This window comes from Mustela putorius, unplaced genomic scaffold (genome assembly GCF_011764305.1).
Source record: "Mustela putorius furo isolate JIRA1106 unplaced genomic scaffold, ASM1176430v1.1 tig00003909_pilon_pilon_pilon, whole genome shotgun sequence".
NCBI lineage: Eukaryota > Metazoa > Chordata > Mammalia > Carnivora > Mustelidae > Mustela > Mustela putorius.
The window spans coordinates 1278143-1290289 of NW_025422057.1; the positions used below are offsets into that span (position 1 = coordinate 1278143).

The following is a 12147-nucleotide window of genomic DNA, read 5'->3' on the forward strand; positions in this document are numbered from 1 at the left end:
CCGCAGACCACGTCCCGCCTGCGGCCCCGGCCCGCGCAGGGCGACCCCAGCACCACCTCAGTCCCCGCCCCCCACCGCGCCTGCGCACACGCACCCCGCCCCCCAGGCCCCTCGCCTCACGCCTCACGCACGCGCGTCCTGTTCCTCAGATCTTGCCCTGCGCACGCGCGCTCCGCTCGGCGGCCCCTGTCCCGCGCACGCGCGCTGCGGTCCTTGGGCGAGGCTTCCACCGCCCTGCGCACGCATTGCACGCGCCGCACGCGCCCCGCGCGCCCCGCGTTCTCGCGCACGCCCAGGCCCCGCCCCCGGCCAGTAGGCGGCGCCGCGGCTTCGGCGCCGTTTATCCGTCGTGCGTCGGGCGGCGCGTCAGTCGGTCGGGCTCGTCGGCCGCGTGGGAGCTGCGACCCCGCCCGCCGCCCGGCGCCCCCGAGCCGCCGCCGCAGCGCCGTCCGCCCGGCGCCATGTCGCAGAGCGGGACCCCCGGGCTGCAGGAGGAGAACCTGCAGGGTGAGGCCGCGGGGCCGGAGTCGGGGCCGGGGCCGGGGTCGGGGGACGGGGTCGGGGTCGGGAGGGCGGGCTCGGGGGTTGGGGTCGGGGCCGGGGCCGGGGCCGGGGTCGGGGCCGGGGTCGGGGCCGGGGCCGGGGTCGGGGTCGGGGCCGGGGTCGGGGCCGGGGTCGGGGCCGGGGCCGGGAGGGCGGGCTCGGGGCGACCGGCGGGGCTCGCGGGCCGGGCGCTGCGGGGTCGGGTCCTGCCGCCGGAGGAGGCTCCGCGTGCGGCCGGCGCGGGCTCGGGGACGGGGTCCCAGGCCTCGCCGCGGCCCGCAGACCCTCCTGCTCCCGGAGCGGGGCCCCTCCCGCAGCCGCGCTGGCCCGGCCGTTGTGCCCCGGAGCGGCCGGGGCGGCGGGTCCGCGGGCCTGCGGGGGGTCGCGGCGGGCCCCGGCGGCCTCGGGGCCTGAGCGGGGTCTCCCGGGGCGGGCGCAGGCCCGCGGCGCGGCACGTCCCCGACGGGTGTGGCCGGCGCCCGCGCGCTCCGGGACCGGCCGGGGACCCAGGGCTCCGCCCGCCCGGCTGCTCCGTCCGCGGCGCTGAGGCTCGGCCCCGCCCCGCGCCGACCCCGGGCTGAGGCGGGTCCCGCGCCGGCCGCACCCCGGCCTCTCGGCCCAGCGCCGTCTCTGCGCTGCTTGTGCTCGGCAGACGCGGTTCCGGGGCGCGGAGACCGCGGGGAGCCGGCCTGGGCCGCGTCTGGGGCGTCCGTGCTGCGGGCACCGGCCGGCCGCGGAGGGCGGAGCCACTCGCCGCAGGTCACGCGGGCCGCGCGGCTGCCCCGAGCAATGGGCGTCCGGCCCGGTTCCCGGCCGAGGCGGTGCTTGTCCCCTGCCTGTCCTGGCGGGGTGACCTCTTGTGGACGTGCGCAGCGGGGGCCGCGCAGGTGCCCGCAGGGCCGTTCCTCTGCCCACGGACGTTCTGCTTGACGCCTTGTCCAGCCGCACCGGTCAGGGCCTGCCCCCGGCCCGGGAAAGCCGCTCGCCGAGCTGATGGTGACGGCGTCACGGGGAGGGGGTGGCCTCACTGGCTTCCCGCGGGACCCCTGGACTCGGAGCCGAGCTGCTCGTGGGCCCGGGGCTGCAGGGCGGTGTAGCCCCCCGCCCCGCGCGCTCGGTCTGCGGCCAGCCGCAGGGCCGCTGGGGCCGGCCGCCCACTGGCCAGAGGGGTCTGGAGAGGAAGAGCTGATCTCCTGAAGGGAAACTTGTGTTGGGAAGTTCGGCAGCGAAGGGGGCTCGGCCCCTCGATCCTGGCCCATCCCCCGCATCTCCCCGACGGTCACCGTGAGAGGCCCCGAGGCCCAGTGGAAAAGGGCAGGCGACCCCGCGTAGAGGGAGGGGGGCCGGAATGGCGGCGGCCCAGCCAGCAGGGAGCGGGCGCCCGACCGGGGGAGGGAACGGGCTTACCCGGAGTGCTCCCGCCGGGCCGCTCTACAGTCAGAGCTGACGGCCCGGCCGGTCTCATTCCGTGTCCCCCAACTCGAGAAGCTTCGGTCTGTCTGGTCTTCTGAAGCCCGGTTCTATTACGGTGACCAGTGGCCGTGTGGACGGAGAGCGGTGAGAACCCGCCGCTTCCGAGAGAAAACGCGCCTCTCCCAGGACCGAGCCCGCCCTGCCCCGCCGCGTCCAGCATCGCCGTGGGAGGGCTGCGTCCCAGCGACCCGAAGGTGCCTGCGGTGCCTGCCGCTGCCCTCGCCCGTGCTCGCCCGCCCTGGCTGCCCAGCGTCTCCGCTACAACTGGAGCAAGACGTGCGTGTGCTGGGCTCTGCCTCGGCCTTCCACGCCAGCTTCCAGAGTGCCGGGCGAGGCTTCCCGCAGCCGCCGGGGCCACCCTGCGGGGTGGCCTTCCTCGTGGGCTCCACCATGGTGGCCGGAAACACTTGCCCTGGGTCGTGGAGTGGGCCATGGGGCTAGGGCTGTCTCCTGGGTCACAGGAGAGGCAGGCGCTGCGCTGGGCACCCCGTCTCTAGCTTGTGGGGAGATGGGACATGGACTCGCTGTGTGAGCGGCATCCCGTGAGCCGCGTGCGTGCCGGGGAGACCGCGGGAGGGGCGTGCCGGGGAAGGCCGGCCGGCCTTGGGCCGGTAACACCACCGTCTGGGTACCGAGTTACTTGACACGTCGTGATTCTGAGGCCTGAAGCTGCCATAGGCCCCACGTTTCTTGCTCAGAAAGGGAGCTGAACACCTGGCTGACCGCCCCCCGGGCTCGGGCCGTGCTGTGCTTCCTGCCCAGGTGTTCAGGTTAATAATAAAACTCTCGTCCTGGTCAATCATTCTGGGAGCACAGCTTTTGGACTCCACGGCGTGGACAGTCCAGCATGGGCTGTTTTGCTTTCTCGCGGTGCTTAGGGCTTTCTGGGACGCGATTGTAGAAACAGGAGTCTGTCTCACTGGGGTCTTCCGTCGGCCCTTGTGCTGTGACGACAACAAAAACACATCACGTGCGTCTCGTGGTGGTCCGTGTCCGTTATGGATGTTTATGTTTTCGAAGACTAGATTTGGAAGGAACGTCCGCGCTGGCACGTAGTGTGGCCCGCGGCCCCGGGAGCAGGAGTTGTGCTGCTCCGGCTGGGCCGGCTCGGTGTTGAGGTGTGTCTGCTGGAAAATGTTCATCTCTGACCTTTCTCCCTGCTTTGTGGCACTGAGCCCCCAAACCCTCGGAATTTGAGTGATATTAGTGGCTTATGGATAACGGGCCCCTACCGGGAGGTGCTCCCTTGGAACACAGAGTGTGGTAGTGCGGTGCCTCGGGGGCCGTGGCCGCCACACGGGGTGGACACCCTCCTCCAGGGATAGCGGGGGCTGCAGGTGGGTTCGACGTCACGCAGCAAGGTTCAGAGACACTTGGTTGGACGAGCGGACGCGCGGGGAGCGGGCCCCCCCCTTCCTCGGACCCAGCGCGGGAGTCTTTCCAGCGGGCGTACCTGAGCTCTGTCTTTCCCGATAACGGGGTAGAGGGAAGTGAAGTGGCTTCCTGAGCTCTGGGAGTTGTTTAGGGAGTGACTGCACTGGGCCGGGCGTCGGAGCCCCGAGCTTGGAGTCTGCGGCAGGTGCGTGAGGAGCGGGACGAGCCCGTGTCGGCTGCTCGGCCCGAGAATCTGTCTCTGGTTTGTGTGGGGGGGACTGACAGCCCTCACGTCCTCCCCACCCCGGTCATGTCAGAAGTGATGCCACCCCTCAGACTCGGTTGACCTCACGCAGCACAGGCCCCCTGGAGCGCCCCTTCGCCTGCAGACTGAGCCGAGCCCGGCCTGGCGTCTGCGTGACGGGGAAGGAGCCTCAGAGAACGGGACTGTGTGCCTGGGCTGCTCTGCCAGCCCGCCGAGGGGCTCGGGGGCGGACTCCCACTCCGGAGCTTTCTTCATGACGCGTCAGGGTTGGGGGCACGGAGCTCGGTCGGACGCGTGGTCGCCGGGTAGCCGGGCTGTGGAATGGCCTGGAGTCACGGCAGCTCCTGGGGATGTGCTGGCTGCAGGCCGCTCTGCCTCCTCGTGCCTTAGGGACGTGCTGGTGTGGGCCCGGCCGGCGCCAAGCCGTTGAGCGTGAAAGAGACAAGTTCGCGTGTCACTGGAAAGCGTGTGTGATCTTCGTTAGTGAGCTGGGTGCCGGGGTCTTTGCGTTTTCTCTAATGGAGGGGACCTGTTCCACTGCCACGGGCAGGTTAGCCGCGTGTTGGGCTCACTGGGCAGCTGGAGGCCGGCTGGTGCCTCGGTCCACACGGCAGAGGGGAGCGGGTGGGGCCAGGCGATCGCACGGTGTGCGGGGCTGTGCTGTCGTGGGTCACGGTGCCGGCCCTGAAGTTCCCTGCGAACCTGGCTCATGGCGTGTGTCTGGTCCCTGCGTTTCTGTCTTCTGGGGTCCGCCTTCACCGTGCCCCGACTGCCCCGTCCTCTGTAGGCCACCAGAGTGGCCTCTAACAGATGGTGCTGGAGACACACAGACCTGTGCCACAGAATAGAGAAACTAACTGTCTTGGGCTCAGGAACGGGCCCGTGCATGTGGCCAGCTCGATTTCTCGCGGAGGAAGTAGCGTGGCCGGGGGCAGCGAGGGCGGTCTGGGCAGCGAGTGGCGCCGGGCAGCTCTTCGTCCGCAGGGAGAACCTCACCCGTTTGGGACCACGTGCACAGACGGCAGCCAGGCTCATCAGGGACCGGCCGGGTCTGCAGGCCTCAAGCCTAGAAGGAGATTGAGACTTGGAATTCAAAGCAAAGACCTAACGTTGGGAAGAACGGACATTAAACCCGAAAGGGCGAGACGCAGGGGCGTTGTTGTGCGTTCGGTGGAGAAAGGCTTGTATCTTACATGTGGACCTTGCACAGGAAGAGGAAGAGGTTTTTGAACCATTGATTGATTTCTTTGTTTTTCAGAGAGAGAGAGAGTGAGCGCGTGGGGGGCGGGGGGCGGGGGAGGGGAGTCTCAGGCGGACCCCGGCAGAGCGCGGAGCCTGACGCAGGGCTCGACCTGAGGACCCCAAGATCATGACCTGAGCCCAGACCAGGGGTCAGACACTCAACCGACGGAGCCACCCAGGTGCCCGTGAGCAGCTAGTTTAAAAAGGTGCCGTCCAAGTGGCCAGGAAGCATGGAGAAGACGGCCAGTTCCGTTCGAAATCCGAGAAACGGCAAAGGAGCCCCACAGGACACCGTCCCAGAACGGCCCAACGTCAAGACTGCTTGACTGGGAGGACCGCACCCCCGTTCGGCTGTGTCAGAGGCCTAGGGCCACTGAATGTGCACGTGCTGCTGCTGGCCGCGGGCCTGCCCCGGGGTCCATGTGGACAGAAGCGAGAGTGTGGCTGCCACGAAACATGAGCAGTCCGGGGGCGCTGAGGTGGCCCAGTTGTCGAGGGGACTGACTCTTGGCTTCAGCTCAGGTCACGATCTGGGTCCCTCGCGGTGTGCACTCGCTCCTTGCACGCAGGTCCAGCAGGCCTCGCGGGTGGACGGTCTGTGGTGGGGCAGTAGGGGCTCGTGAACCACAGCAGCGCGGGGTGCTCAGCCACACACACGCATCCGCCCGCGCTCGGGGCCCCCACGTCCAGCCCCCCAGGCACTGCTGTCGGGTCCCGGCCCCCTCCCCAGCGGGGCCGAGCCTGCTGCTTGCCGTGCTTCCAGGACGTGTGTGGGGGACTCGCGGCCACCCTCTCCGGGCTGGGGCTGCTGCTGGACTCTGCCAGCTGTGGGTTTCCCAGACACGGGCTGCAGCTGCGCAGCCTGTCCTCGCCGCCCGGACGGCGGTGCTGACGTGTCGGTCCTTCTGCGCGGCGTGGTGTGCCGGGGACGGTGCTGAGGTCGTGCCGGGGACGGTGCTGAGGTCGGAGAGAGCTTGCACGGAAGTGCAGCTGCTGGGGTGCCCACAGCCCAGCCTTGCCGAAGACCGTGGCTCGTGTCGGGCGAGGGGGAGGGCCGGGGCGGCAGGTTCTCCGTCCAGGTTGGGCTAGCGGCCGATCGGAGCCCAGACAGCTCTCGGTACCTGCAGGATCCGGAGCCCGGCCGCGCGGGGTGTTCACCTGCGGTCATTTCTAGTTCGAGAAGGCAGACTTCTTCCTGCAAAGACGTGGCTGACGGCGCACGTCGGGGATGGCTTGCCCTGGTCAGTCTCGTTCAGGGGGAACCTGCCTTTGTCCTACGCGGAGTGTGTTCCTCTGGCTCTGAGGGGCGTGAACACAGACCAGCAGTCCGGGGTTCCTGGGGCGTCAGGATCCGAATGCGGTGCTGCCGTGGAAATAAGTGGCGCAGGGATCGTACAGACCTTCAGAGAACTTAAATCTCTGAAGCTCTTGTCGAGCCCTTTCTCTTCTGAAAGTTGAGTGTTAAGAAAGCGTCGCGGTCTGCTGGCCTCCGCTGGCCCAGTGGGTTGCCAGGCACCTGCCCTGCGTCCGGGGGTGGCAGGAGACCGGCCGGTGCGTGTCCGGGGGCGCCGGGGTGCACCTGCGGGAGGTGGGCGCCAGGCGTGTGGGCTCCGCAGTGGGCAGCAGATCCCACAGGCCCTTCTGTGTGTCCGCCAGGCTCCTGGGTGGAGCTGCACTTCAGCAACGGGAGCGGGAGCAGCGTCCCGGCCTCCGTGTCGGTCTATAACGGCGACCTGGAGAAAATCCTGCTGGACGCCCAGCACGAGTCCGGACGGAGTAGCTCCAAGAGCTCCCACTGCGACAGGTGGGTGTGAGGGGGCCCGTCTGCGCGTGCGGGTTACCCCGGCACAGGCCGAGCCCCAGAGTGGCCTCCCCACCCCTGCCTGCATTGCCGGAGCCTTGCCCTCCGCTGGGAAGGATGGGGTCTGGCCTGTGGAGGGATCGCGGTAAAGCCGGGGGCCTGGGGGGCGGCCGGCACGCACGCAGTGCCCCCGGCATGTCCTGACCCCGTCAGCTGGGTCCCTGCGAGCTGCCGGGTGTTAGCACGGCTGAGTCACAAAGCCAAGGTCGGGGGCTCTCGGGCTGTGCCGCGGAGCACTGACCCGGTGAGAAGGCCGCAGGTGGGCTGCACTGGGGGTCGTGTGGTCCCCGGCTCCTGCCGCCTGCCGAGCTCAGCCGAAGGGACCGGGGACGGTGGGAGGGAGGCCTGGGGGCCGGGCCTGCGGGGGGCTGGGCTCCTCGCAGCAGAAACCGTGCTCACATCCCGGTTTCTCTGTCCTGCTCCCTGCGCCCCCAAGCCCGCCTCGCTCACAGACCCCGCAGGATACCACCCGAGCTTCGGAACTCGACACGCACAGCATCGGCGAGAAGAACAGCTCTCAGGTGGGCGGCGCGGGCAGTGGGGTGGACAGAGAACGCTGTTCTCGGGGGTGGGGGGCTCTTGCCTTGCTTACAGCTGCGCTGGGGGCTTCCCCCCACTCGGCCTCCCGCCGAGCTGACCCGAGCAGGTGTCAAGGTCGTGGGGCCTCCACTGCCCTCAGCTGCCACCCGAGGACGCATGAGGAGCGCGGGTGGCTTCCTTCAGGCCTGGAGCCCGGCTGGACCCATGGGGCTGGCAGGGAGGGCCTCTGGGGGCCCCTCAGCGGTGTCGCGGCTGGCCGTCGGGTTGGCCCTGCCGTGCCGAGCCGTGCTGGTGTTCCGGGTCAGGAACAGGCAGTCCAGTTCGTGAGGCCGCTGCGTGCACGTGTGCGGATGCTCTGGGTCTGACGTGCCGGGCGGGGCTGCGTCCTGCTGTCGGGGAGACCCAGTCTCGGGAACGCGGGCCTTAGGACTGCTGCCCTGGCGCGCGGCGGGATGTGGGGGAAGCGTCCTCTGGGTGTCCCAGTGGTGGTCACGGAACAGGGGACTTCCCTGTGCTGATTCGGAAGCAGGTCTTGTGATCCGTACCGCCGGGACCCTTGATCCCACGGAGGTCCCCCTACCGGGCCTCCTCCCACCCAGGCTCCGTCCCTCCCGGGTCCCCCAGCTGGCCATCTCAGGGCACCTGGCCGGGTGTACCCAGCGTTCCAGAGCGCTTCCAGGATGGGGAGCGGGGGTCTTGCCGACTTTCAGAAGGAATCACAGACTCAGGTTCAGAGTTTTTAAAAGCAAAACACCAGAAAGTCTCCTGTCGTTAGGGTTTGGCCTTACGTATCGCAGGTGTGAGTTTTTGGTTTTTTCCTCCCACTGGACGAAACCGCCCTTTCCAAGACCGTGGCGCGGCCCTGGGTCGCCCCAGCCCTGTGGGCCTGCGGAGCACTTGGATTTTCTCCTCGGAAAACCTGCCCCGCCCTTGGCGTCGGCGTGTGGACGCCCTCGTCCTCCTGCGCCCTGCTTCCTCGGGAGACTGCGTCTGCTGCCCCGTGTTGTCTGGAACAGGGGGGCGCGCGGTGCGGGCACGGCGGGGCCGGGCGGTGCTGAGCGGCGGCGCATGTTGCTTCTGCCGTAGTCGGAGGAGGATTACCTGGAGAGAAGGAAGGAACTCGAGAGCATCCTGAAGAAGAACTCGGACTGGATCTGGGATTGGTCGAGTCGGCCAGAAAACATCCCCCCCAAGTGAGTGTGTGCCGTGGCGCGGGGGCGTCCCGGGCGCTGGGCGGGCGGCTCACCGCGTGTCCCCTCCCCAGGGAGCTGCTGTTCAAGCACCCGAAGCGCACGGCCACGCTCAGCATGAGGAACACCAGCGTCATGAAGAAGGGGGGCGTCTTCTCGGCGGAGTTCCTCAAGGTCTTCCTCCCGTCCCTGCTGCTGTCTCACCTGCTGGCCATCGGGCTGGGGTGAGTGGGGCCGCGGGGCCGCCTCTGCCTGCTCCCGAGGGAGGGGATCTGGGGACCTGGCCTCCGGGTGTAGATCGTCCGTCCGCTTCCGTAACGTGGGGCCCGACGCTCCTGACCCTGCTGTGGGGTGGCCCCGACGGAGCCCTGGCGCGTGTCTGCCTGGTGCCTCCGTGACCGTCCATGTCCGTGCGGACTCAGCCACACTTGTCCGTTCTCGCACCGTGTGGACGGATGCTGCACAGACACGCTGAGCTGTCCCTCGCCGCAGCGGGCCAGGCTCGGGAGCCGCGCCACTTGCACAGCGCAGCCGTGCTCCGGCAGCCCGGAAGCGAGCCCCACTTGACTCTGGTGTCCCACGCCGCGGGCTGAGCTCCCCTCCAGCCTCTGTCTTGGGGTGCCGCGGTGTTCAGTGCATGCAGCTGGCCGGACAGACCGGACGGTCACTGTGAGCGTCTGTCGGAGGCTGGCCTCCCGGGCCCCAGGGAAATGGGACGAGACAGCCCTTGAAGCACTGTGCCCGCATTTTCCCAGATCCCGGGGCTGGGGCGCAAGAGACCTGGGGTGTTGGAAGTCTTAGGGCCGGTGGGCGCTTCCTGGTCTTGGAAGGTTCTGTGTCGCCCTCCAGCTGTGTGGGAAGTAAGCAAGCACAGGGCTGCCTTCCCTGCACTCCCTGGAGCCCCACACCCTCGTTCCGGGAACTGTGCCTGGGACATGGCTTCCCAGTGGGCCAGAGGCTCCTGGACGTCCGTGTCCGATGTGAAGCCCTCCCCGGTCCTGGGCCAGACCGTGCCCCCTTCCGGCTCGGAGCTCTGGCTCTCAGCACGGCCCCGCTGGCTTCCTCCTGGCCCGTGTGGCTCAGCCGGGCTCGGGTTTTCTCCAGGGCTAGCAGCTTAGGCTCTGTGGGAGCAGGGCCCAGGGCACATTCAGTCCCTGGCTTGGGCCTTCGTTTCGGGGTCAGTCCCTGCAGCCCGCTCCCGCGCCCTGTCCCTGCCCCTCTCCGCTCCTGCGAGGCTCGTGGAGCTTCTGGTGCCCGGAGTCCAGCCCCCTCGTTCCTCTGAGGCAGTTCCCGGCAGGCCCTGGGGCCTCTCTCCTGCCCGCGGGTGCGGCGGGTGGTGACTCCCCAGCAGTGTGTCACTGCGCGAACTTCTAGACAGACCACGACGGCCTTTCTGCAGCTGGCCGGCGGCCGCCTCTGTACGGGGACCGAGCGCATCCGTGCACGAGCACAGCTGGCCCTTTTCCGAGGTAGATGTGAAGATGGGGCGCTGAACCCTGACGCGCTCCCCCGGGAAGAGACCTTCACGGAGGGATTCAATACCAGCTTCTCAGTAGCAGGGGGAGGGTAGCCCGTCCTCGCCGGCAGGAGCTCTAGGCCCCCGCGCACCCAGTCTCCGCCGGGAGAGCCACGGGCCCCGTGCTAACAGCTGTTGCTTTTTCTGTGAAGGATCTACATCGGGAGGCGCCTGACCACTTCCACCAGCACCTTCTGATGAAGACTTGGAAGCTGGCCTTTGTCCCGTAGCGGGGGGTCGGCGCTGTGAGCTGAAGAGCCGCCTGGGGCCGAGCGGAGCGCGTCTCTCGATCTGGCCGGCTGTTCGGAGAACCGTGCGCTCCTCGTCTGCTAGAACGAAAGACAAGACCGAAAACCCCAACACGCTAAGCTGTAATCAAACCTACGGGATCAATTACTGCGCATGTGCTGCTGAGGAACGTCAGTAGTAGTCGGGTAGTGAGTTTTGTTCGGGTACCATAAGTAGCAAAGTGTAAGTAATTTCAACACACTAGATACGACGTGTAGTATTTTAACAAAAATTATCTGTATCGTTACTCAGTTAAAATACTTTATATTTGAAAAGAATGAATAATGTTTATTAAAATAAGAATGAATGTTTATTAAAATAACTACATACGGGGTTTGTCCCAAGTGAATACTGTGGCCTTACACGCACACTGGTCTAGGAAGCGCTGGGTGTGAGTGGGCAGGTTGTCTCCGCTGCAGACTCCGCCGACCCCCGCTGCCGGTCACACAGCGGGGTCTGGTGAGCAGATGCCGACGCCTGCGTCCGCCTGCGTCCGCCTCCGACACGAAGCCGCGGGCCCTGCAGCCGCCCCGGACGGTCGTCGCCTGTCCTGGGCACCTGCTCCCGTCTTCCTCTCTCAGCGCCTGGATTGCTGACGCGAGTCCTTCTCTCTGTGTTCGTGTCTCCTAGAATCAGCTTCGTTCTAAGCAAACCTCTGTCTACAAGAGACTGGAAATAGAAAAAATAAATCTCCGCTAAATCCTTCAGAGATGACTGTGGTCATGTATGGTTTAAATGAAATGTTAAAAAACAGTAAAAAAAAAAAATAAAGGTCAGAAAGCTTTCTGATTAAACCAGGCGTCTGCCCCGCTGTCCAGTTACCTTCCCGAGGCGTGACCTCCGCAAGGCTGCCTCCTGGGCCCCGTGTGTCCCCGCGTGTATCTGTCCTACATTTCCACCCTCAGCTCAGTTGTGTTAAATAGCATTTTAGTTTTTAACATTTCTGCTTACATTTATTTTTTTTATTTTTTTATTTTTTAAAGATTTTATTTATTTATTTGACAGAGAGAGACCACAAGTAGGCAGAGGCAGGCAGAGAGAGAGGAGGAAGCAGGCTCCCTGCCAAGCAGAGAGCCCGATGCGGGACTTGATCCCAAGACCCTGGGATCATGACCCGAGCTGAAGGCAGAGGCTTTAACCCACTGAGCCACCCAGGCGCCCCTTCTGCTTACATTTAAATGATGACCCTGGACCCAGCTGTGGACCGCTGCCTCACTGGGAGAATTGTTTGTGGGACTTCGCCAGCAAAGGTGAGGCTCCCAGTGACGCGGACGTGCTTCGGCCCAGCCAGTCCTGTGTGACTCACAGCGGGTGGATTTGCCTTTCGCTGGGAACGGGGGCTCGTTCTTCCGCGGCTGGGTCTGGAGCGCCTGCCTGTGAGGGCCACAGCCAGCAGGGCCGCGCGAGGGCACCCCCCCCCCCCCCGTCTTCAGCGTTGGGCGCTGCCCCGTGGCTTTCCCGAGCCATCGCCTGGGCCACTGGGGGCCCTCTGCAAGGCAGCCGTTCGTCCCCGTCTCGGTGGCCCTGAGCAGTGAGCAGAACTGGCCAGAAGGCCTCCAGGGCTGTTGGGAAAGTGCTTTTCGGAGTGACCTGGGGACTGGGGCTTAGGCCTTCTCGAGGCCTCTCCCACTCAGCGTGAAGGTGGACATTGGACTCCTCGAAGCGCTGTGTTTGCGTGGATTGTGTGTGTGTGTGTGTGTGTGTGTGTGTGTCCTCGCGTTTGGGAGGGATAATAGCGCTGCAGGCCTTGGGGCCTCGCAGATGGCCCTTTGTACTTACCGCTGAATTCACTGAGCAAGTGCACGTGCTCGGATTATGTTAAGGAATCCGGCCACAGAGCTGGTCATCCTGAATG

At 66.6% G+C, this 12147-nt stretch overlaps 1 protein-coding gene across 1 annotated transcript; it reads left to right on the plus strand.

Annotated features, from left to right (window-relative positions):
- The first annotated feature begins 344 nt into the window (after window positions 1–344).
- On the plus strand, window positions 345–11091 carry BNIP3 (BCL2 interacting protein 3). Its single transcript, XM_045068519.1, has 6 exons — window positions 345–507; window positions 6554–6701; window positions 7195–7279; window positions 8385–8491; window positions 8563–8712; window positions 10157–11091. Exons 1-6 carry the CDS (start codon window positions 462–464, stop codon window positions 10200–10202), a joined length of 582 nt encoding a protein of 193 aa, XP_044924454.1. The 5' UTR covers window positions 345–461; the 3' UTR covers window positions 10203–11091.
- The last annotated feature ends 1056 nt before the right edge of the window (window positions 11092–12147 follow it).